The sequence below is a fragment of the Equus przewalskii genome, chromosome 7 (genome assembly GCF_037783145.1).
Source record: "Equus przewalskii isolate Varuska chromosome 7, EquPr2, whole genome shotgun sequence".
Lineage (NCBI taxonomy): Eukaryota > Metazoa > Chordata > Mammalia > Perissodactyla > Equidae > Equus > Equus przewalskii.
In genome coordinates, this window is record NC_091837.1 from 80,428,416 (window position 1) to 80,454,582 (window position 26,167).

Genomic DNA, 26,167 nt, shown 5'->3' on the forward strand with positions numbered 1-26,167 from the left:
TGCTCTCCATTGTAATGTGCATCTCAATTTCAGAGATGATAAAAAATGAAAGGGGCTGGCCAGGTGGCGCAGCGGTTAAGTTCGCACATTCTGCTTCTCGGTGGCCTGGGGTTTGCTGGTTCGGATCCCGGGTGCGGACATGGCACCACTTGGCATGCCATGCTGTGGTAGGCATCCCACATATAAAGTAGAGGAAGATGGGCATGGATGTTAGCTCAGGGCCAGGCTTCCTCAGCAAAAAAGAGGAGGAGTGGCAGTAGTTAGCTCAGGGCTAATCTTCCTCAAAAAAAAAAAATTTTTTTTAAATGAGTGAAAGAAATTTTCCTCCTACGTTCTGTGAAGTAATGATCTCTTTTTAGCAACTGGTATTTAAAAAGACTGCCTTGCCTATTCATTTTGTGAGAAAAAAATACAATGATGAACTAATTTTCTATATGTGGCATACATAGTAGTTCATTTTAATGGGTTGATTCAGTAGCTTGAATCTTTCAAATCAAATTACAAAATAAATATTTTTATTTGTCATTTGATATATGTATATAGTAAATAGACTAAAGAAGTTGATTTTTCAAGATCTCTGCTTTAAATGCATTTGAAGGGGAAATTCTGTAATCTAAAAATAAGATTTTATAAAGGATTACTTCTAAAAGCATTTTTAAATAATACATCTAAATTTAACTTTTATTTTCATTCTATGCCAAGAAAATATGTGCCATCAGCTAGCTAAGTTGAAAAAACAAACAAGAAGCCTGGGCCTGGAATGGGGGTGGGGTGAGTGGAAATGGGGAATAAGTCCAAACTTTCCTTTGGGGGTGTTGAAAATGATTCAAAATTAAATTGGTAATGGTTGCACAAATCTGAACATACTAAAAACCACTGAATGTACATTTGAAATGGATGAATTTTATGATATTTAAAATATGCCTCATTAAAGCTATAGGAAAAAATAAAAGGCAAAGGAAAGAACCAAGTCCCTGAAAGTTTTAAAACTATTTATTTCCTCTAAAGACCTGCTCATCATCTGAGAAACCAAACTTTGCTCTTTTACATTGCCATTCATGTTTGCTCCATGGTAAATTTTTTAACTTATGATAATAGTAGCCCCAGATAATTATAATTGTATGAGAGTTATACAGTAGTACAGTAGATAAGTATAGTAAATAAATAAACTTGGTCCATCTTCTTTACCTATTTAATGTGTGTGTGTGTGTATGTGTGTGTATGTGTTTTAATTTTGAGAGTAAATCACGTGCTTTTTAGCAGTATCAGAGTTTTAAAGCCATTTAAGTATTTCAATTAGATTTCTTAAAGGTCGAGCCCCAGGAATTATAGATATTAATAATTCTAAGAATAGATATTTTAGCAGCCCTTGAAGTGTAGACCTTTTCCAGAGGTGAGTAATCTTGTTTTTTCCTTATGTGAGTCTTTGTAATGTTTTTTCTTTACATGTTAAAATTATCAGCATATATCCTGACAAGTTTCAAAGGAATATCTAAATCAGAGGATGTACACTTGTCAGTGCTTGAGGTTAAATTGCAATTCATTATTGCTTAATTCCTAGGCAAAAGACTAAATGGAAAAATTTAAAGTAACAGCTATATAAAATTTTTGAACACAGCTTGAGTTATAGGAAATAATTTTAGTGAAACAATGAAGGCAAGCAGTGAACTATAATTTATTGGACTAATGTGTTACCTTTCTAGAACTGTAGAATTTTTGCTTCTTGACCTGAAGTCAGACATTTCCTCCTTGGCATCTGATCTAAATTTATGCTTCCTTTTCTGTTTTAGATTTCTTTCAGGTCTTGGAGCCATTATCTTATCAATATTTCCATGCTTTTTTTAATGTTAAAATTTGCCTGGTCTCATTTTCTACTTCATTGCTTCCCCCACTTAACACCTAATCGTTCACAGTGTTTTAGATCCTTTTTAGGTGCTTTTTTTTTTTTCTGTTTTTGTAGTCTGAACACACTAATCTTTATAAGAATGAGAAAGTTAAGCAAAAATATTCACAAAATCGAACGTTAAAATCTCTAAAGACAGGAACTGTCTCTAAAGTGATTTCTTGATTATCATTATAAGTTATTTTAGTTGTAAAACTGAAAGAAGAATCAAAATGCTGGAAGCTTTTCCTATTTAATTCTGTACAAAATTCCACAGGTAACCTAAGATTTGAGGAGTGGGAGATCCTTCATATAGAGAACTAGCTTTGTTATCAAAATTGCAAAAATCAAAGTAGTTAACACAAAAGTCATTTACATGAGTAAAGTGCAGATTACTCAGCCTTTTAAATTAATAAATTCTAAAGGCCTTAGAAATATCTTCTCTAACATGATAATACAATATTGGAATACCTTCTGTAATAGGATTACTATACTGATTTCCTCACTAATGATTGGTAGGTGATTGGTAGTAAATTTTACTTCAATATACATTTGAGTACTGTCAGGTACTAAAGCATGTTTTAAAATATTTAAGATTCCTTTTGCCTTGAAATATGGCCACAGTAACTTTTTTGTGTGTTGGGGGGAGAATTACCTTTTGGATATAATGTTACCAAAGCCATAGGTATTTTCTTACTGTGGTTATTATTTTATTATGAACATGGAACATTAGATCTCATATGCTTGAGAATTTTTCACAAGAAAATCTATTGTTATTCATAAATCTAGAAACTTATGAATAGTGTGAAAATGGTAAATACAGACTTTAAATTCTGATGTGGATGTGTTAGTACTTCAGAGACTTGGAAAAGATGAATTCACAATAAATAAATGCGAATGTACAACAAAGCAGATACATACTTGCAGAATTCATTATTTCAAGAATGGTACAAATAGAATTTATGAATAAATACATGAATGATAGAGAAATTAGGATATTTGGAGCCGGTCATAGCTTAGCAATTAAAATCCTTTATGGCTCTATCAGAAACAGACTACTCTTTCCACGTTCTTCTACCATCACTTACAGGGCTTCTTCTCAGCACTAGGTTACTGTAAGAGGATGAGACCATTTGGCGTACTTTATACGCTGAGTTACAACTGCCATGGCCAATAATGTGCCAGGGTGTACTCAGTTCTCCTTGGCATAGAATATCAACCAAAAATTATGGTAGTGACTTTTCCATAGGTTGTTAATTTTGCCAGCAAGAAATAAAAGTAAATGGCGATAACAAGTTATTACTGCGATTCAGGAAAGTGAAAAGTATTTTTCTTCAAAGCTCTAAATTCACAGAATTTTAGAGTTCAAGGGAACAAGGACTAACAAACAAATGGTTTTCCTCCCATCTGTCAGTTTGCGTTGGTTGGTATGGTTGGTAATGGCTACGGTGTTGAGAAGTGCTTTGGTAAGTGCTGTGTTGAGAAGGCTTTTTGAGGCCAACTTTGATCTCAAAAGGAAAAATTAGCAATCCCACTAGCAGTAGATAAGAAAATTCCAGGATGTATGTAAAGAGTTTTCCATTTCTACACTAATCTTAATTCCTGTAAGTTTCACTTGAGGAAACAAAAAATCAGAGTTTGTGGTTTTCATTAGGTTCTTTGGTACTAAAGAGTAAATTGAGACAGGAATTCTTCTAGTTTCTGGTCTAGTGTTCTCAGTTTGGCACATCTGTAGCCATATTCTAGTTAAAAAATTCTCTTTATTGGGCCAGCCCCGTGGCCGAGTGGTTAAGTTCACGCGCTCTGCTTCAGCGGCCCAGGGTTTCACCAGTTCAATCCTGGGCGCCAACGTGGCATCGCTCGTCAGGCCATGCTGGTGTGGCATCCCACACGCCACGGTGGGAAGGACCCAGAGCTAAAAATATACAACTATGTACTGGGGGGCTTTTGGGAGAAAAAGGAAAAATAAAATCTTTAAAAAAATTCTGTCTATTAATGTACAACATAAACTTCCTCTTTGATTAAGGATTACTAAGCCTCATGATTTAAAAAAAGTAAAAAAGTAAGGTACATAGAATAAACAGGAATACAGTTGTTTTTATATGCTTGTTTTTGAGACGAAGCTAAATATACTGTCTACTTTAAACAGAGTATGCAAGTATGTATTTGTAATTTCAGCAAATATCTTACCTACCTTTCAGAACTTTAAAGAGTGCTATGATAGCAAGAGAATGGAATAAGATAATGTAAGAGTGCAAATGTAGAGACAATGGGAAAACAGGAAAGAAGGGTTAGGAAGAAGAAGTAAGAAACCCTTGGGAGAGAAAAATCTGACATAAGGGGAAAATACAAATAAAATATTTAAGGCTTTTCTTGATTTTCAGGCATTAAAATATTTCCTCCTTTTGTTAATTTTCTAGAATAACTACTTTTTCACCCTTAAGGTTCTACTCAGTAGGATATTTTGATGATATAATGTCTCAGTCTTCTCATTAGTATCATTGACTCTTAGCAGCCTAAATGGAATCCGCTAAAGATTAGGATAGTCCTTGGTATTAATGGTCTCCTACCCTAATATTTTATAAAACCTTGTTTGTTTTCTCTTACAAAGTCAAGACTAATCCATCAAGCATCGTAGTAAGCCTCTAATGAAAACATTACTTAACAAGTAGGATCCATATTATATTCTGTCTTCCATTCCCAGTGCAAAATTGTTTTCCCTAATTATTTTTATTTCTTTTGCTTTTCACTCACTAATCTAAAACCTACAAAAGTGCCCAAATAGAAAGATGACAGAATAGATGTTTTAAACTTGTTTTTACTTCTCAGATTTATTCTTAGCTCTTACCTACATCTTTATACCTTCAATTTAAGATTTATACCAGGTGATTATAATTTTGAAATAATATACAAAGACTTTAGAAACAATGGAAAGGGACTTCTAGTCCTCTAAGCTCAGTCTCAACTCCTCTAAAAATCATATCATCTATTTCTAAGGGAGCATCTTCAAAATGGAAAGTTACTTCTCCTAGAGGATAGACTTTTCTTCAGGGTGTTATGCTCTATTATGTAATGATCAACTCCTATTTTAAATCTGCTATCACTTTTTGGTGGGTAGGGAGGTAGATGGGAAAATGAAATGGGAGTAATCATTCTGCCCTTCTTATTACATCGTAGTGATTTCTTTAAAATATCTGCAAAATATTGTTTTTATAACTTAAAGGATTTCTCTCCAAAGATGTTTTATCACTTTTGCATTTTTATTCTCATTATATTTGAAAATCTATTCCAAAGTGAAAAATGATAATATCTTTTGAATATACTATAGAATTTTGTCTTAGTTTAATTAAAATGTGAAACAACTTTAATTTTCAAGTATTTCTTTGGAAGAGAGAAATGAACTTTTGTCTATTACTTTTCTACAAAATGTTGAATTTACCTCTGCATATCAGATGTGCAACAAACAAAATGTTAAAAATTTCCATTTCAACATAAAACATTTCTACTGATACTCTGTAGTAATACTGAGAACATTCAACGTCTGTGGAAACCATCTTTTCAATTAACCATTGGGTTAGGTGCTAAGGGTATAAATTATTAATTATATCTAATCTTAATAAAGACATTGTATTGTTCTTGTAGAAGTGGGATAAGCTGTCTTTATTTTACGTTATCTTTGTAAGTTTTAAAATATAGTTAACTTCTGCAAGTTTTGTTTAAAAACACTTTCAAAATTAAAACTACTATATCAGATTATATAGTAAGGTAGAATCTTATTTAGTGTAAAAATTAGTAGACCCTTGGGAAGTACTGGATAAGAAAACAAGGTTAGTTCAATCTTAAGTAACTTCGTTACTTTATGATTTGAATCTTCTGCACAACCAACACGTAAATATATGTTTCAGTTTTTCTCTTGGATTATCAACCTTACAAAATTAAAATTTGCTCTTTTGTATGTTGAGGTGTATTTCACAGAGTTAAGCATACTCTGGGAAAAAAAGAATATTCTGCAACACATTTTTACTTTGAATTTTTCCAACTTCATTATTTCTTTAGGAGTTGATTCCTCTCATATTGTGTACAGCATGCCTACATCCTGAGCCTAAGGAGAGAGATCAGCTTCTTCACATACTTTTCAATTTGATCAAGAGACCAGATGATGAGCAAAGGTGCGTATGATTACTTCTTTGGGAAATAAATATAATGTTGATTACTAATTTTACTAATTTGGCATCAAGTTTAGCATTTTAATCTAAATGCCTTCTTTCCTTCCAATTATCTATTTTAATAAACAGAGGCAGCACTGGCCCCATTCACAACGCCTGCAGTGTTTTCATTCTTCTTATTCTCATTACTCGTGTTGAATTTGTACACCTTTTGTTAGTTACCTTCAGACTTCTAATTCAAGTTCTTTTTACTTTATCCTTCACATTTGACCTCTAAGAACTCCTAAATATTACTCCTTTTTCCCACAGATGAACTAGATATATTGTAGAATCTTAATAGTTATGCTTAACAATAAATAAAATATTTAATATATGAATTTCTACATCACTGGACTATCTGTAAACCAATAACTATGTGGCTAGAAGGATATGGTGTTTTGTTTTCGTTAGTCCTGAGTCAAGTGCCTACAACCAAGGATGCTCATGTGGAGAATTGAGTTATGCCTGAGGGTGGTGAGGGGAAAGGGCACACATCAGGGTGACTTTCCAGAAGAAAGGGGAATAGGTGTCGATTGAGTAATGATAATAGATGTCTAACTCAGAGGGTAAAACCTTTAAATACTAAGTGAAGCTGTACAAGTATGAACGTGAAGGAAACATCCTAGTGGGTGGGTAAGTAAACTAAGCACTAGTTGGATAAAATTGGGCAGTTGAAATGTTTTTCTGTGTTATAATTTTCTTTCTTAATGAGAAAATGATTTTTGCTTATACTTTTGCAAAACAATAGAATTGTCCTTTACGATTAGATAACTTCATGCAATTGCAATACTTGTTTTACTGACTGTTACAGTTTTTAGCTCTCCTGTGAATGTAGGAAGATCGTAAGAGTGAACCCTCAAACAAATCAAGTTTAAAATGAGAATAAAAACAGTCATATAGACTTTAAAACTCTGTAAGGACCAGCCCAGAGGCATAATGGTTAAATTTGCATGCTCCTCTTTGGCTGCCTGAGGTTCGCAGGTTCAGATCCCAGGCATGGACCTACACACCACTCATCAAGCCATGCTGGTCCAGCGTCCCACATACAAAATAGAGGAAGATTGGCACAGATGTTAGCTCATGGCCAGTCTTCTTCACAAAAAAAAAAAAAAGGGGGGGGGCAAAAAACCTCTAAGTATAAATCTCTTTCTTGCTCTTACCAAAATGTACCTGAGCAAGTGGAGAAACATGTCCTTTTCAGGATCCAGTCAAGGTTAATCTACACCAGCAGGCCTCACATGCTAGTCAGATAGAAATAAGGGAAATTAAATCACTGTATTAGTACCATTCATTGCAAACTGAAAATTTTCTAAGGACAGTTTCTTGGTGGTGTATAGGAAAATTACGGTTTTATTTTGTTCTTAAAAATGCAATATTCCCAGGGCTGGCCCCGTGGCCGAGTGGTTAAGTTCGCGCGCTGCGCTGCAGGCGGCCCAGTGTTTCGTTGGTTCGAATCCTGGGCGCGGACATGGCACTGCTCATCTGGCCACGCTGAGGCAGCGTCCCACATGCCACAACTAGAAGGACCCACAACGAAGAATATACAACTATGTACCGGGGGGCTTTAGGGAGAAAAAGGAAAAAATAAAATCTTTAAAAAAAAAAATGCAATATTCCCTATCTTGGTAACTTAGTTAATGATTAGATACCATTTCTTACAATGTCAGTTTTAGATTAGCAAGGCAAAAACCTCTAGATCTGTGGCTTATTTTCATGGACTCTGCATGCAAAGCTAATAGCTGCCACCTGCTGGCCAAAACTACCTCTTAGCCTTACTTCAGGTAGAGATATGTCAGGAATTAAGTGCTCACATCCACATTTAAATCTTTCACCTTACAGAAATACAGTTATTTATTAAAATATACTAATAATTGGTTAACTTTATACAATATGAACAAGAAATTAACAAAGTAAAATTTTTAATATATTTGATATATAATCAGTTATTACTTTTCCTTACTTAGTGAGTCTCAGGCTTCTTTGATCATATCCTAAGAAAAACTTAATTTTAAACTCAGTAATGGTGGTTTTTGCCAGTTCTTTGCTAACAACTATGATTGACACCATATTTCTATCTGGGTCAAATACTAGTCAAACAATCCTTGTCTTGTGATTTTACACAAGTTGGAATGACACTTATTTCTACCGGCACAGGAGCCTGTTTCCAATGCTTTTAATCTGTAGGCCATCTGACTTTTTCTCCTTTCAACTGTATTTCAAAACTGTCATAGTGATTACACCAGGGCATGAATATCTGGAGATGGACATCATTGGAAGCTAGTCATAAGCTGCCTACCACAGTTATCTTGGTTACAATATCAAAAATTCTGATTTAAGAAATATTTTACTAATATGATACCATAGTTTTTAATTATAGAAATGCTGGGGAAATAATCACTTAGTGTTTTAGTGGCTAGAAATTGAAGTTCAGTAGAAGCTAAAGCAGTAGACATATTATAATCTCAGAATGCATGTGTAAGAAGTTAGTTTAGGAAGTTATGAGATTTGGCTTCACACCAATAGAGAATCTCTTCACAACATCTCTCACAAATGGTCTTGCCATTGCTGGAGGAACTAGTCTTAAGGAACTCACTCTTTTGGTGGCAACCTAATTTCTTGTTGGAAAAGTCTAATTTGGTTCTATAAAAATATTATACTTTATGTGAATTACAGACCTGATTCTTTTTAGCCCTTAGACCTAGTTGTGCTTTCTAATGCAAATATAAGTCTTTACTCATTTGTATTATTTTTTAGGCAGATGATACTGACGGGCTGTGTGGCATTTGCACGTCATGTTGGACCAACACGTGTAGAAGCTGAACTTTTACCACAGTGTTGGGAACAGGTAAATAACTGTATTGGATTTTCCCCCAGCTGTTATATTCTAATTTATTATAAATGTTCATATTTCCTTTTTTAAATGCCATTAGGAAATATGTGGCATATACATTATAGTGCTGTTTCTGTAGCCCAGCACACTGATTTAATAGTGCTTAAGAATGTTCTGGGATGCTTTCGTTTTATTCATTCTTCCAACAAACACTTAAGAAACACTAGTTCCAGTGCTGAGTACCATTGTAGTCACTAAGGATACTGTGGTGAATAAAAGACAAAGACATCCTAGTAGGGAGATAAGAATAAACAAATAAATGGTATGAGGTCTTGTAGTGTTATAACTTATGAAGAAAAATAAAGCAGATAAACATTAGAGAGTGATGGAGAATGCTATTTTAGAAAGGGTGGTCAGAGAAGAAATCTGAGAAAGTGATGTTTAGGCAAGGATCTGAATGAAGTGAGATGCTGCCAATACAAAAGCCCTGAGGTGGGAGTGTGCTTGAAGAGCTCAAGGGAGAGCAAGAAGTTGTATGTGTAGGTAGGTAATAAAAATAATACCTTGTATATATTATGAATATATACAAAATGTAAAGTGTAAACCTTTGATGTAGGAGGTTTTTGTATTTATACTTCAACTCACTATTTACTAACAATACTTGTGGTTTTCTATCAAATGTTAATGTTCCAGTCCTCTGTAGAACTCAGAGTCACTAATTTTCTAGACTTGATGTTTAGGTCATTAAGTAGCTTATTTTCCCCCCTTAAAAAGATGGAATTCTCACTTATGAAGGCAAATTTCATGGCCTTATTTATAATAGCATAGTCACTTATTCTTAAAAAAAAATTGGTCTCCGGAATATTGCTAAAGTATATGGTCTTTTAGAATTCTATTCCCAATTTCTTTGAATATTCATTTTTTTCTTTAAAATTTAGTGGAGTCTTATCTAGATTCAATATTTAAAGTGAACATTACATGTAGTCATAATTATCTCTGATAATCCCTTGTGTCTTCTCTAGATTGTAGTGCATACTAGTTTAGGGGGAGGCTGTAATCACCAAAAGTCAAATTAACTTGGAAACAACATATATAACTTTGAATTTCCAATTTTGTACAGTTATTCAAATGTACATTTAATTTTTTAATAGTTTTTTCATTTTATTTTTTTAAGCTCTACTGAGATATAATTCAGATACCATACAATTCACCCAATTAAAGTGTACAGTTCAGTGATTTTTAGTGTATTCGCAGAGTTGTATAACCATCACCACAGTCAATTTTAGAACAATTTTATCACCCCAAAGAGAAACACCAGTCCCTCAAACTTGGTTCTCGTATTTCAAGATTGTTTTGGCTGTTCTGGATCTCTTGAATTTCCATATGAATTCTAAGATCAACTTGTCAATTTCTGCAAAGAAGCTAGATGGAATTTTCCTAAGGATTGCATTGAATATGTAGATCAATTTGGAGGATATTGCTATCCTACCAATAGTTAGCCTTCCAATCCGTTAATCTAGGATGTCTTTCCCTTTATTTAGGTCTTTTAAATTTTCTTTCAACAGTGTTATAGTTTTCAGAATATAATTTATGCACTGTTTTTGTTTATTCTTAAGTATTTTATTCTTTTTGGTAGTATTATAAATAGAATTTTCTTTATTGTGTTTGCCCGTTGCTATCATATATAGAAATACAGTTGATTTTTGTATGTGCATTTAATTTTGAGACTCATTGAGCTAGACTAAAAAAAGCAAAATGAAAGTTTATGAATAGCATATTTTGACTTTCAAACCATTCTGCTTTGAGGTTGCTATTTCTGGATTAGATTAAATTCAGAGATGTCAGTTACAAACATCTCTACCACCTCCTCTTCTCTAACCTGAATAAACATGGATATAGGGGATCTTTCTAGCTGCCTACGTCTAGTTTGTTGCCCAGTAGATTGCTATATAATTTCTTTTTTTAATTTTAGGCATCCAATACATTAATGAATTATGTCACCTTTTCATATGGGAATATGAGAACAGATATACTTCTTTTCCAGTCAAAGAAAGATTTATATTCTATGAAGAAGACATATGGGAACAAAACCCAGTATGTGTCATTTTTTTTGTTATTTTTTGTTATGATTCAGTGTAGTCATCCCGGTAACAAAACCTCATCATCTTGCATATGCAAACAGGAATGGATTGAAGTCTGCTTACTTTAAAAATAAAATCATATCACTAGTCACGGGTTCTGGTTAAATCATTGATTAACTTGCTTCATAAGCCCTTAGGTAAAAAAGAGGACTGGCACATATTATAGACCATATCTATAATATCCAGAAGCTGGGTTTTCCAAATTAAAAAATATACTAATGGCTAGGGAAGGAGAAAGTTGTTCCTGACATCCTAAAGACAACCAAGTCTTAGGCAAGCCCACAATCTCTAGACATCTTGCCAAATTTTCATCTTTGCTTTACCCTTTTTCTTTAACAGATAACCCCTGTGACCTCATTTTTTAGGCTCTCCCTGATTCCCTTATTCCTGATCCAGGTATAGTCACTCAAAGATTCTCGGAAGTGGAAAAGAAAGAAGTTTTATTGTATTCTTAACAGGATTTATGGTGAAAAATAATTCTCTGTTGGAGGATGGGAGGGTATATTGTTTATGCTTGATTTATTTATTTTTTACTCTAGATTAATCACAAATACCCAGAAAGAAGACTACTTGTGGCAGAATCCTGTGGAGCGTTGGCACCTTACCTTCCTGTAAGAATTGTCATTTTTTCTTAAAACTTTTTTCCTTTTTTAATAATAGAGAAAACTTTTTTCAAGTGTCTTATATGTTTTAATCCAAATTCTCCTGGCGTGTGCTCTCCTAATAAAGGAAAAAGATGAGCCAAAAAGAAAAGGGTCACATTGATAGAATATGGCAATGCAGACAAGTTCATTAACATTTGCATGAGTATAAATATATTAAACTGAGTGAGCCATTCTCAAAGTGTGGTCTGGGGCCCCTGGGGTATTCCTTGAGATCGTTTTAAAGAGGTCCATGAGGTGAAAATTATTTCCGTAATAATATTAAAACACTTTTGTGTTTTTCTCTGTGTTGACATTTACACTGTTGGTGTGAAAGCTATAATGGGCAACAATGCTAGTGCATTAGCACCGATCAAGGCAGTGACGCCCAAATATACTGGTTAATGCTTGTATTCTTTACCGCCATGCACTCACAGAGAAAGCTAATTTCACTTAAAAGTAAGCTTGATGAATCAGTAAAATTATTAATTCTATATTTTGACCCTTGAGTATGCATCTTTTTAATATTCTCTGTGATAAAATTGAATATACTGATATCGGCCCTTTTGCTGCATACTGAAGTATCATGGCTATTTCAGGAAAAGCACTTCAAATAGTTTGAGTTGTGAGCTGAACCAGCTGCTTTTTTTCATGGAATGCTGATTTTACTTGACCACTGACAAACAAGCTATGGTTTTTCAGACCTGGGTACATGGCACACATTTTCATGAAAATGAATAACGTGTGCCTGTCACTTCAAGGAAAACAAGTAGACAGCATTTATTGCCAATGATAAAATTGGAACTTTTAGGTGAGAACAGGAATTTTGGAAAACTTATATCCATTACTGTGAGCTTGACAGCTTCCAAGTATGTAATCACTTTTCTGATGAGATCAGTGGTGATACTAACAAATATGATTTTTTGAGGTTATAATAAAATGTGTTAATATTGAAGAATGTCTGCATAAGTCTGCGATCCAATATTTCCCAAATGACCAGTGCATAATACTGAAAATCGTGTCTGGGTGAAAAAAGGAGGCAAAGTCCAAGATGGACCAATAGAACTTAATGTGTCAGAGTTTAAAGAGTTTATTAGCAATGAGCCGTATCATTTAGATTCCACCCTGCAACTAACCTTAAGAAACTACCACTTGTCCAGTTTTAGTATAGAATCAAAGTAAAATATCTGTTCTTATTGGAAAAGGCTATTAAAATACTCCTCCTGTTTTCAGTTACCTGTCTGTGTGAGGCCTGGTGTTCTTAAATACTTCAAGCAAAACAATGTATCAGAACAATTGAATGCAAAGCAGATAAGAGAATCTACCTTAAGTCAGACATTAGAGATTTGCAACAAAATGTAAAACAACACCGTTCTCACTAATTTTTTTTATTTTATAAATAGTTACTTTCATTAAAATGTTACTCATGTTAACCTTTAATGAGTTTATTATTCTTTAATGAATTGATTAATATTTTTAAATTTCTCAGTTTTAATTTCTGATATGATAAATGTCAGTAGATATTACCCACCCAAACAAAAGCTGTTTGAGGTGCTTATTAGTTTTAAATGACTAGAGGAATCTTGCCACCAAAAAGATTGAGAACCACTGGACTATTGTGTGCTTTAGCTATCTTCCCATAGGTTCAGGGCTTAGAAGGGATAGCAGAATGAGGTGACATCACAGTTATTTTAATTTAAACAACCGTAGTTTAAAGCAGAGCTTGACGAACTGCAGCCTGGAGACCAAATATAGTTTATATTCTGTTTTTGTAAATAAAGTTTAATTGGAACACAACCACACCAATTTGTTTTTGGGTAGTCTGTGTCTGCCTTCACACTACAACAGCAGAGTTGACTGGTTACAACAGAGACTTTATAGTCCCCAAAGCCAAGGGTGTATACCATTTGGCCCTTTGCAGAAAGTTTGCTGACCTCTGCCTTAAAGAGTCATTTTTGTAAGATTGTTCTTAAAAAGGAATATAAAAAATAGAATTGTGCAATAATGCATGAACTGTTTATGTTGCATTTACTGTCAACTTCATATTCTTTAGTGAAGAGTAACCGATAGTCAAACAATTGTCTTTTTAAAAGGTAAAATTTATCATGTTTTTTTTTTAATTCAGAAAAAGAAAAAAGAGTAATCCATAGTCTCACTCCCAGTAACCATATTTTTTTTATTTTATTAAAAATAAATTTTCATGCAGTACAGAAAAGAATAAAATGAAAATCAAAGGCTGACCCAGTGGCATAGCAGTTAAGTTCACGTGTTCCGCTTTGGTGGCCCAGGATTTGCCCATTCAGATCCTGGGTGCGGACCTGTGTACTGCTTATCAAGCCACACTGTGGCAGGCGTCCCACATATAAAATAGAGGAAGATAGGCACAGATGTTAACTTAGAGCCAGTCTTCCTCAGCAAAAAAGTGGAGGATTTGTGGTGGATGTTAGCTCAGGGCTAATCTTCCTCAAAAAATAAAAGGAAATCAAAGACTTTCCTTCCCTGACCCCTGGTCATTCTCTGCAAAGATATCTATCTACTGTTAATAGTTTTTTGTGCTTTTTTTTTTCTGGTGAAGATTTTCCCTGAGCTAACGTCTGTGCCCATCTTCCTCTATTTTGTATGTGGGTCACCACCACAGCATGGCTGACAAGTGGTGTAGGTCCACACCCAGGATCCGAACTCACAAACCCAGGCTGCCCAAGTAGAGTGCACTGAACTTAACCACTATGCCATGGGGCTGGCCCCTGATAGTTTTTAATTAATACTTACAGAAAATAAAATACTTACAGAAAATAAAAATTTTTGTGTGTACTAGCTTGCATTTTTATATTCTTTAAAATTTTCTTACCCAAAATTATCCCTGACAGTAAACAGCATTGACAGGTTCTTGTGTAGGTATCTGTGCATTTTTTAAATTTCTCATACTTTTAATACCTCTACCTCTTTCATTTGTGATTTTGACAGTGTTAAATTGCCCCCAACCAATATAGCATGGATTTATACTCCTATCAAACATGCATTGGAGTTCTTATTTTCTCATACATTCACTAGGAACTGGGCATGATGAATTTGTTTTTTAATGTTTTCCTATTTTATAGGAGAAAACTGGTATCTTGTTGTTGTGATAAATCATATAGATAGATATATATGAGTGAGTTTGAGCCTCCTGTTATTTATTGTTTCCAGACAGAGATGAAAATCACATTCTCACAAAGAATAAGTAAGCTATTCCACACTGCTTCTGATACTAGAATGCTAAGCAGTATTAACAATAGACTGAATGTTTCCTCAGTGGATCTTTATTTGCCTTGTACCCCACTGTAAGTAGTAAACAGTAAAATCTCAGCATGGTCATGGCTTCAATGGAGTAATGCCTCCTGTCTTGGACCGTGGGTTCCCTGTGGTGTACTGAAACTGCCATGGTTTTCTTCCGCCCAGATCAGTGTGAAGCAAATATCCAGCTGAAGTTTACTTACCTCTGTCCTATTACCTGTGCTGATACCAACCAAGAAGCCCTTTGAAGATACAATAAGGCATTTTGGGGGGCAATTTTTAGCCTAAAGATAAATAAACAAGGCTGTATCAAAAGTCATATTCCCCAACCTAAATGTGACCAAAATTTGGTAAAATTACGTACGTTTTTGTTTCTAAAAAGTCAAAACAAAAACTAGGTCATTTAAAAATTTCTGTAAGACCCTGCTCTGCATACTGGGTCACACTGTAAATTTATGAAAATGGTCACATCCTCTATCTTTATTTTATTCTCTATCTTTATTTTATCTCTATCTTTATTTTATTTTATTTTATCTTTATTTATATTTATATTTAAAAAGGACCTAAACAGGTTTAAAGAATTTTATAAATTGATCAAATTACAATAATGGTACAAAGAAAGCAAGGAAAGGCAAGAATTTGTATAACGATAATTCTTTACTCTAACCTTAGCCATTAATTAGGCTAAAACGTTCTTTTAACATTTTTTAAGTGTGGAAAAAATTGCATGAAATTAAGACACCACAGGGGTCTACTTTTTATATTAAATAGTAGCATCTGAAAATAGCATTGCAATTCTTTTTAAAGTACTTTTAGAGTTTACTCTCATATTTTATCATCTTGTTTGAATTTTTTTTCTCACTTAAAAAAATAGGAATACCAGGATTTTACAATGTTTCCACACTCCTACCCCGAGCAACTGTTTTTATTATCAGAGTGGTTTTTGTAACCCCTCCTGTTACTATAACTCTGCACACTCTTCCCTCACTTAAACAGGTAGTGGTAGAAGAGTCATTGTCCATTTATAGCAGAGTGTTGACTTGGTTGATTTTCCAAAAATGCCTGCTACTGTACACTATAAGGATTCGAGGGATTTGCACATGTTTAGTAAAGATATGAAAACGTGCTGGGAGATGATTAATACTGAATTCAGTGTAGATCTCTAGAGAGGGAGGATGGAGGAAGGGAGAGAGAGCGGAGGACAGTGATACTTTACCTGTATCTGTAATAGTTTATGTCTTTGAAAATGAAGACTTGGAGCAAACGTAGCAAAATGTTAATGTATTATCTAGTCTGGAGGACAGTGATACTTTACCTGTATCTGTAATAGTTTATGTCTTTGAAAATGAAGACTTGGAGCAAACGTAGCAAAATGTTAATGTATTATCTAGTCTGGATTTTGAATACATAGATGTCGGTCATATTATCTTCCATACTTTTCTGCTACTAGGGTAAATAAATAGTAAAGACATGTTCTTGTTTATTTTCAGAAAGAAATCCGTAGCTCCTTGGTTCTTTCAATGTTGCAACAGATGTTAATGGAAGATAAGGCAGATTTGGTAAGAGAAGCTGTGATCAAAAGCCTCGGTATCATTATGGGATACATTGATGATCCAGACAAATATCAACAGGTATGTTTTTCAGAATGAACCCCATTTACTCCATTATAAAATTCCAAATAATATAACATTCCAAATCTCTAATTCAGACACCCTATAATCTATAGTAAGGATGGCAGGTATGTCAACTTTAGCCAGTTGGAGTTGGCTGCCTGGTTTCAGTTCTGCAATTCAAAGGAAAGAATGCTATGATTCATTTACAGTATCTGCCACAGCTTTGTGGCAGGAAATTTGGCGACAAGCATGCCATGTTTACTACCCTTTATCTTTGGTTTCCTCCTCAGTGGATATATGACATGTTCTTTAAAGAAAATGGGAAGAGGAAGGTTATGGATGGCTTGCTTTCTTGCTTAAAATGTTTTCTAAATGTACTGCAATGTACTTTTTACTGAGGTGTGTTTTTTTTTAAGTTTATTCTTCTAAAAATTTACATGTTTCCTGTTTCCTTTTGGCAGGGTTTTGAATTGTTGCTTTCAGCCTTGGGCGATCCCTCAGAAAGAGTAGTTAGTGCAACACATCAAGTATTTTTACCGGCTTATGCTGCCTGGACCACAGAACTTGGAAATTTACAGTCTCATCTTATTCCTACATTGCTAAACAAGATTGAAAAACTTCTCAGGGTAAATGCTTCCTTTGTTTATATAGTTTATAGAAATTTGAAAGGTGTGTTTTAAGGAGTCTTAAAAGAATGTTGGGGAGCAAAGATAGAAAGTACCACTAAGCTGAACATTCTAATAAATTACCAGTTAAAGATTCTATTGGACTGGAGCCAAGAGACATTTGAGGAAGTTTCCCTTTGCTGAAGCTAGAGGAGAAAGGGCATGAGCTGAAATAGCACCTTTGTGGAACTAACTCATACGTGATTCAGAAGCTGGCTCTTCCTTGCCTCTTCTGAAGGCTTAAATATTTTAGATAAAGTATCAGGTCCAGCTCCCAGAATACAGAGATAACTGAAATATGAGTCTCTAAAGCTTTCTTATTTATACACTGTCAAAATTCTTTAACTGTGTTTATTTCACTGCAGTAGTTCATTTCCTCACTTTTTAAAATGAACTTTTCATTCTTCCTAAGTAAAAGGATTAAAGTCGAAGAAATGATAGAAACTTGTTGATTTAATTTTTGAACTAAAAATCCCTTTTAGAGTCTAGAAGAAAAACTAACATTTCTTTCACGCCTGTTATGTGCCGTTAAGGTGGACACTTTATATATAAAATATATTGTATATTTTTATAACCCTTTGAATTGCATTTTGGTTTTTGTGTGGAAAGCAAGTCTTTAAGTACCTTGCCCAGGGTCCCACAGCTGTCCATGACAGAACCAAGATGTAATATCAGTCTCTAACTCGAAGCTCTTACCCTTTCTACCCCAGAGTTTTAAAGGATCTGTAAGGCTCTTACATAAAGCATTGTAACTACTCTGTAGATGCTCTTAAATGTATGCACGTGTATTTGTTTAATTTAAAAGTTAGGCTGTTTTTTCTAAAAATTTCAAAATGGGTATTAAAAAACACTATAAATAGACAAGTACTCCTTTTTAGGAAACCTAGGGAATTTTTTAAACGTTTGCGTTCCTTTGATCTGAGAGTTATTCATACACGGTTTTTCTTATTCCACTTCATAACTGATTTCATTTCTAATTAATTTCACGGCTAATTCCACATTGCTACTGAACTTATCTGCAGGATTCAGCATAGATAGTAATTCTTTCATGAAAAAATTACGAATTTAGGACTTGATAGTAAATAATTGGTATATCTGGTATTTCTGACAGTTGTCATTTTATAATATAGTAATGCTATCTCAACTGGATTTCAACAGAAAAATGCTTTCGTCTCTAACGATTCTATTTTTCACTTTAATATTTGGTTTCTGTGTACCATGCTGATCCTTTCACTCTTTTTTTTTTCTCTATCTCTTTCTTTTGTTTCCTTTTGAAATTTCTTCTCTTAGGTTTTATCTATGTGTTGAATTATTTTAAAGTGCTTTCAATGCTATCAAATACAGATGTCAGCAAATCTATAGAAGAAGACAGGAAGTAGGAGAGGGAAAGTAGCAAGCACTGCTGCTGGTTTAATAGTTGAGCAGTTAAATGATTCCTGTGGCTTGCTTTAATTTCTTTATCCTAAACTTAGAAAATTTGAAAAGATAAGACCCTCTTAAAAGAAAAAAAACCCTGTAAAGAAGTTCCATACAAATGGAAATGACTGATGTCCACCCTAAAGTTTTCCATATAAAAGATTCCGTTACTTAGACGTACCTTAGAGCTTCTTCACATTTTCACATTCTTGGAGAAATTAAGATTCATGGACATCTCCATTAGGTGTTATGCTATGAGTCTAACACATAGGTCATTAATGTTTTCTTATTTGCCACAGTAAGGAAGGACGTCATAAATACATAATTTCCAAAGACTAAAATTAGCTTCTACCTCCTTATGTTTCAGGAAGGAGAGCACGGGCTGGATGAACATAAGCTCCACATGTATCTTTCTGCCTTGCAGTCCTTGATCCCATCTCTCTTTGCATTAGTGCTACAGAATGCTCCTTTCTCCAGCAAAGCCAAACTTCATGGTGAAGTGCCACAGATAGAAGGTACTAAACTTAAATTCTGAAAGAAAGATGTAGAACGTTAGCAGCTTAGCTTCCCAAAGAAATGTTCTTGATTAAAATTCTAAAAATCACTTTTTATGACACTGTAATTACTAAAATATATTATATTTGTGGAATCTCATGGTCATAGATTGTATGATATCTAAGGTAAACTATATGGCTTCATCTTTTATGGATAAGCCTCGTGGTATTATTTTATAATATTTACACTTTCTTTCCATTCTTAATCTATAGTCTATTTATAATGTTTTCTTCAGTGGATGAAATAAATGTGTTTTTTTTTTTTATTAATAGAGCTGAATCAATTAAAAGATTCACTTAACAGTTACCAGTGCCAGTTTATGAACCTTGTCATTTCCACTTTCTTTACATTTTTTCTTCCCTGGGTGTTTCATCTTATTTTCAGTAGGGGAAAGTAAATGTAATTACTCTTTCCTACTATGTCCTTGATAGGAATATAAGCATATACAGCAGAATTTTTTTTTTTCCAAAGAAGGAAGATGAGTTATTTTCAGAAATACATGAAATTGATAGTAATAGCCAGTATTTTCCTATCTCCATCGTCCAGCTAACCAGTAAGTGACCTTTGATCCGTGGCATTTGGTAACCCCACCAAACCTGACCCCCAGGATAAATGGATATAGACAAGCTATTACTATGTATGAAATCTCTTTGCAGCTTTTGCAGATTGTGAAATTATCCTTATCTCTTACTGGCTTCTGACAACCAAAAGAATTATAACATGAAGAACATCAACAGATAGTGTTTTTAGAATTGCAGTTTTCATATAAAGTAAACTGTGGGCTACCTATAATCTTTGGGATATGAAACAGTGTGTCCAGGGATACACAAAGCACAACATAAAAATGGTATATACTGTTTGAATGTCAGTTTAACTTCAAAAATTGAGAATGGGGTAGAGTTAGTTTAATATTTTAAAATGATACTATTGAGGAGATGAAAATTCAAACTTTTAAGATAAGTCTTAATAAAGAGCTCACAGCTAGCTACTTCAGGTTCTGCCCCTTCGCTCATTAAGGCACTTCCTCTGCCTAGGGACTTTCCTATCTTTCTTATTCCCCCTCTGTCTCTTTCTATCTTGCTGTCTTGGTTTGCTGTGGTGCCATAACAAAGTACTACAGAGTACTTTAACAACAGAAATTTATTGTCTCACGGTTCCGAAGGCTAGAAGTCTAAGATCAAGGAGTCAATGGGGTTGGTTCCTTCCGAAGGCTGTGAGGGAAAAGCTGTTCCATGCCTCTCTCCTCGCTTCTGGTGGTTTGCTGGCAATCTTTGGTGTTCGTTGACTTGTAGATACATCACCCCAGTCTTTGCTGTCAGCTTCATATTCCCTTTTTCCTGTGTGTGTGTCTCTGTATCTAAATTTCCTCTTTTTATAAGGGGGCCTCTAATCAGTATGACCTCATCTTATCTAACTATATCTGCAAAAACACTATTTCCAAATAAGGTCACATTCTGAAGTTCTAGGGGTTAGGACTTCAACATATGAAATTTGGGGGGGGCAGTGAGGGACACAGTTCAACTCATAACATTTGCTATCATTGATTCATCCATTTATTTAATAAATAATTCTTGAATGTTGCTCGTTGCCAAGGAAATGCTGAAGATTACAAAATTTTCAAAACAACTGCTTTACCATCCTGAACATATTCTTTCTAGTATTTATGTGACTTTTTCTTGTGGTTATGTCTTCATCATACCAAAAATAATTTTTTATTTTCAGTTCTAGTTGACTTAATTTGATTCTCTGACTTTTAACAGTAGCTATAAATGTTAATGTTATTGTACTCACATCTAGGTTATAATGCATTTATTATAAATGAGGACGTATTATATCCTTATTTAAGGTCTATATAACTATGTCTGTCTTTATATACATCCATATAATTTGGGATATAATTTATATAAGTAAAGATTTGTTTTCTTTTAAATGATGGAAACACACACACACAAATATTTTTATTACCAATTTACTCCACAGTGTTAGTTAATATTTTATGTCAGGCACTATTTTAAACACTTGGGATACGCTCATGAATAAAGCAGGAATCTCTCCCATCATAGAGCTTACATTCTAGTGAGAGGGAAATACATTAAAGAGTCATAACAGCTGTTGTATTGCTGTGTAACTGTGGTTATTTTGTTGACGATAAAATGCTGATGTTTTGCCACACTATTAAAAATGGCATTCTGGGGGCTGGCCCCGTGGCCGAGTGGTTAAGTTCGTGCGCTCTGCTGCAGGCGGCCCAGTGTTTCTTTGGTTCGAATCCTGGGCGAGGACATGGCACTGCTCATCAAACCACGCTGAGGCAGCATCCCACATGCCACAACTAGAAGGACCCACAATGAAGAATATACAACTATGTACCAGGGGGCTTTGGGGAGAAAAAGGAAAAAAAATAAAATCTTAAAAAAAAAATGACATTCTGGGGACCTTTCTGTATTGCTTTAAGTTAGATGCTCAAATTTTTAAAAATCCTGTTAAATAGAATAGTGTTTGAGGCTCCTAGACCATTCTGACTGCTTGTATGTAATAACTGAGTTATCCAAGTAATTGCTTATTTCTTGACATTGCTTTGCCTCTGTTGGACCTAGCTTTAAATCTTTGAATGTCACTTTTCCTACCGTAAATCTTGACTTTCTACTTTACTTTTAACTATTCCATTGGTTTTCAATAATTTGTCATTATTTTTGAAGGAATAACATTCATTCCATCATAGTATAGCAGATTGTGACCAATGTGATATAACCCTGTTTGAACTTATATCAGATATGCTTTGACATGATATAGAAATATGAAGTACAAATATCCCTCACCATCTAAATCTATTTAACTCCTGGGTTGAGAATAGTGAGAACTTGAGCAGAAACCTCAGATAGTGAGGGATACCATGTTACCCAAGTTCATTTATTTGTTTGTTTTTATATTATGATAGCAAATAGGAGAGTTCAGCTAGCAAGGGATAACCTTTATCTGTACTTAATATATTGTTAAAAGCCTAGGCAGCATAGGAAGACAATCTTAATTTTGTCTTTGAGTATTTTTAAAATTAGTGTGTTTCATATTTTCTTAAGTTTAATATTATCATTAAGCCATTAATATGTTTTGAGAAACATATTAATGCATCCTTATTTGTGTCTTTTTAGGCTGTTAGCCTCTACACAGTAGTTGTTGGGTCATTAGGAGTTTCTGACTAACAGTTAATGAGCTGTTGGCCTGCATTATTCACTTAACAGCCATCCAAGAAGTGTGACTTAGGGATCTAATTATGATCTATAGGATCACAAATTTTATTGATATGTTCAAACTTTAAAATATACTAGTGTATATTCATGTTTTATTTATATAATTTTAAAAGTACGTTTTTCAGTTTTCCCCCAGAACTTTTAAAGTGTATACATGAGACCATGGTTATAATATTTATAATGCATTTTGCCTTATCTTACTGGTCACTGGTTTTAATACTTTGTGTTAACTTAATGTTTATCAAACTATGAAAGTCTTTTTTAAATAAAGCATTCAATATTGGAGATTAAATACTTAAGAAGCCTGTTCAGCTCAAGCTTTAATGTATTTTATATCATTATTCTCTGGTAGTAAACAATTTGTTCCCTGCTGTTGACCTATTAGTTTCTTACTCCCTGAAGGGAAAATGTTATCATATTTACTAGTTCATTGAAATAAACAGTCTGGTGGAATTACAGTATTTCTATTTGTTTTAAATCAAATTCAAATCTGTATTTCAGCTAAGATGTTATCGTTGGACCAATTTTAATTTAACCTAAAAGAAAATTTACTCTTCACTAGCAAACTATTTCATTACAGTATTTGTTTATTAACTATTTAGTCTCATAAAATCTTCTTAGTTTTTGAGCTTTGTTAAATTTGTTCTGTTATTTATAGTGACTAGGTTCCCTCGGCCTATGTCGCCTCTTCAAGATGTGTCTACTATTATTGGAAGTCGTGAGCAATTGGCAGTGCTACTGCAGCTTTATGACCACCAGCTGGAACACGAGGGTACAACAGGCTGGGAGAGTTTACTATGGGTTGTCAATCAATTGTAAGTTACTACCTCCATGTTTATTTGGTACACCTCAGTCAGTTGAATGGAAGGTATCTCACTATATTTAGCCTGGGCACTGATGGACAAAATATAACAAGATATAACTTGGCATCATCTATGGTAAACTTCTTTAGGAGAGGAGATTTACACCATTGGATGTGTAGTTATTTATCTATGAAGATGGTACTGCTATATTATGTCAAAAGGACCTATCTGGGGGCCGGCCCCATGGCCAAGTGATTAAGTTCACATGCTCCGCTTTGGCGGCCCAGGGTTCACTGGTTTGGTTCCTGGGTGCAGACCTATGCACTGCTCATCAAGCCTTGCTAGGGCAGCATCCCACATAGAAGAACTAGAATGACTTACAGCTGGGATATACAACTATGTACTGGAGCTTTGGGGAGAAAAAAGAAAAAAGATAAAAGATGGGCCAGCCCTGTGGCTGAGTGGTTAAGTTTGTACACTTCACTTCGGCGGCCCAGGGTTTCGTCAGTTCGGATCCTGGGTGCAGACCCAGCACCACTCATCAAGCCATGCTAAGGTGGTGTCCCACATAGCAGAGCCAGAAGGACCTACCACTAGAATATGCAACTATGTACTGGGGGGTTTTGGGGAGAAGAAGGAAAACAAAGAAGGTTGACAACAGATGTTAGCTGAGGTGCCAATCTTAAAAAAACAAATGAGAGATTGGCCACAGATGTTAGCTCAGGGCCAATCTTCCTCACCAAAAAATAAATTGAAAAAGGACCTGTCTGCTGGCTTATTGTCTAATAGTGGTGATGGATTTTAAACTATATCCAGACTTCTCATTTTTGAGGGTGAAATGGATGCCATGTTAGCCATGCTCTTATACAGAGCATCAAATACATTGATTTAAGTCTCATTAACTCTATACTCAGAACTCTACCATTAAGGTTTCATATATTTTATTGCAATAAGTTTATACAGTAGAATGTATACTTAAGACCTTTTCAAAGGCTCCCTCCCCTCTTCTTCCCACCCCCAAAAATGGGTTCCAAACAACTCTTTTGCTTTCCAATTTTACTGGCTATGAAAAGCAAAACAGAAAAGGTTGTTAGATTTGCATTGTTTCAGAAATTGGCAAGGAAATAGTAATTTATGTGTATCCCCTACCTATTTTTCTTTCCTTTCATATTCAGGTTGCCACAACTTATAGAAATAGTTGGCAGAATTAATGTTACTTCAACTGCCTGTGTCCATGAATTCTCCAGATTTTTCTGGCGCCTTTGCCGGACATTTGGCAAAATTTTTACAAACACTAAGGTAAAAACTTGTATTCCATATTTTCTTATATGCAAGAGACGTTGAAATGTAATGTGTTAATTAAACTGTAACAGAGTAAATAAAAGCTTGAGCCCTTCTTTTACTCTAATTATCTTTTAATGTCTTATAAAACTATGATAGTAAAAGAAAATTCTAGTCAGTATTATTCTTACGTTTATTGATTTTTCAGAAGATGCTTTAGCCTAAACTTAGTTTGTATTCAGAATTTGATATAAGACCTCCTCACTGTAAATATCTCAAAGATCTCCAGCATAGGAATTATCAGCTAGGGAACTCAACTGCACTTCTTTGATTATGCTTCTGGTACTTTACCATCTACCACAGATTCAGGAAGCAGCTCTTTGCTCAGCCCACTTTGCTCAAAACCTCAGGCGATTGTGGGACCAAAGCTACTTATATAGAAGACTTCCTGCTAGGATGCCAGCTTCTTAGAGTAACATGGAAATTTGAGATAAATACTGCATATTTCAGTCACTACCAAAAGTATTGTTTGTCACATTTGCCTAGCCAGTTTAGTTTGTAGTTTTAGATGTTAAAATTGGAATGTCGTTAGATTCCAGTTTCTTCTTTAATTTTGTTAATCCATTTGTCTTCATAGCATATTGTTAAGCCAGTTCTTTACAGACCTAATAAAAACATAAAAAGATGTAGTTGCTATAATCAAATGTTAATAAAGACACTTAAAAGGTAAGAATTTTGTGCAGCTCTTTCTTATTGAATCTGTAGTTATTGAAACATTTAAAGCCAAACGTTTTGGTATAGTGAACTGAAGAAAATTCAGAAAATGGATTACGGCCCTGTTATATTTGTGATCTATAATAAATAATTAACTATGCTTAGCTTTTTCGTGTGTGAAATGAAGAAATTGTTTCTGTATGATTCTGTAGATTAATCTTTTAATTAAAGATTAATCTTTAATCTTCACCTCAGTTTAAGTTGAATATATAAGTTAATATGCCTGACCTGCCATTAGGAGGGCAAAGATCAGACCTTGATGTTACTGTGGAGGAGCGAGATCATTTTTACTAGCGTCTAATTACTAAACAAATGGAATTTGATTTTACTGTTACTAATATTGGCAAAAATTGTTTGACATCTCCAAAAGAAGAAGCTATTATTACTATTTATTTTTGCAAAAGCAAGTAGGAGTCCACTTTCGCACTTAATAATAAGTGGTTGACTTCAGTGGCCTGAAATCTTATATAATGTTAATAATAAAAAATTGAAACGACATTTGCTCTAACTTAAAATATTAAAGTTAAATTCTGTACTTGATGTTTAAATTTAAATTTTAAGGAAGTTAAAATAAAAGATTAATCTAAGCAGATGGATATCACATGATGAATATGTTACTTATTGAATGCCCTAAATGAATGGAATTTCCTTTTTATTCCTTTTAAATACAGCAGATTTTTTTTTCAATAATTCTAATCGTATAATATCTACCTACATAACCTTTCTATCATCAAGTTCAATTTTAGGAGGTAGTATTTCAAGAATTTAAAATCATTTTGGAAATTAATTTAGTGAAGGAAACCAAAGGCCCTTCAGAATATACTTGCTGATCTGAATTGATTT

At 34.1% G+C, this 26,167-nt stretch overlaps 1 protein-coding gene across 26 annotated transcripts in view; it reads left to right on the top strand.

Annotated features, from left to right (window-relative positions):
- RELCH (RAB11 binding and LisH domain, coiled-coil and HEAT repeat containing) overlaps nucleotides 1-26,167 on the top strand; it is a 114,867-nt gene that overhangs the window by 52,043 nt on the left and 36,657 nt on the right. For all 26 annotated transcript variants that reach the window (XR_011542780.1, XR_011542779.1, XR_011542781.1 and 23 more), the window contains 8 exons: nucleotides 5,939-6,051; nucleotides 8,842-8,932; nucleotides 11,598-11,669; nucleotides 16,463-16,603; nucleotides 17,047-17,211; nucleotides 19,034-19,181; nucleotides 23,125-23,281; nucleotides 24,445-24,568. Coding sequence is in view for 19 of the 26 variants with exons in the window: in XM_070630242.1 (XP_070486343.1) it covers nucleotides 5,939-6,051; nucleotides 8,842-8,932; nucleotides 11,598-11,669; nucleotides 16,463-16,603; nucleotides 17,047-17,211; nucleotides 19,034-19,181; nucleotides 23,125-23,281; nucleotides 24,445-24,568 (1,011 nt within the window). In the remaining 7 variants the exon portion in view is untranslated. The remainder of the gene's footprint in view (nucleotides 1-5,938; nucleotides 6,052-8,841; nucleotides 8,933-11,597; nucleotides 11,670-16,462; nucleotides 16,604-17,046; nucleotides 17,212-19,033; nucleotides 19,182-23,124; nucleotides 23,282-24,444; nucleotides 24,569-26,167) is intronic.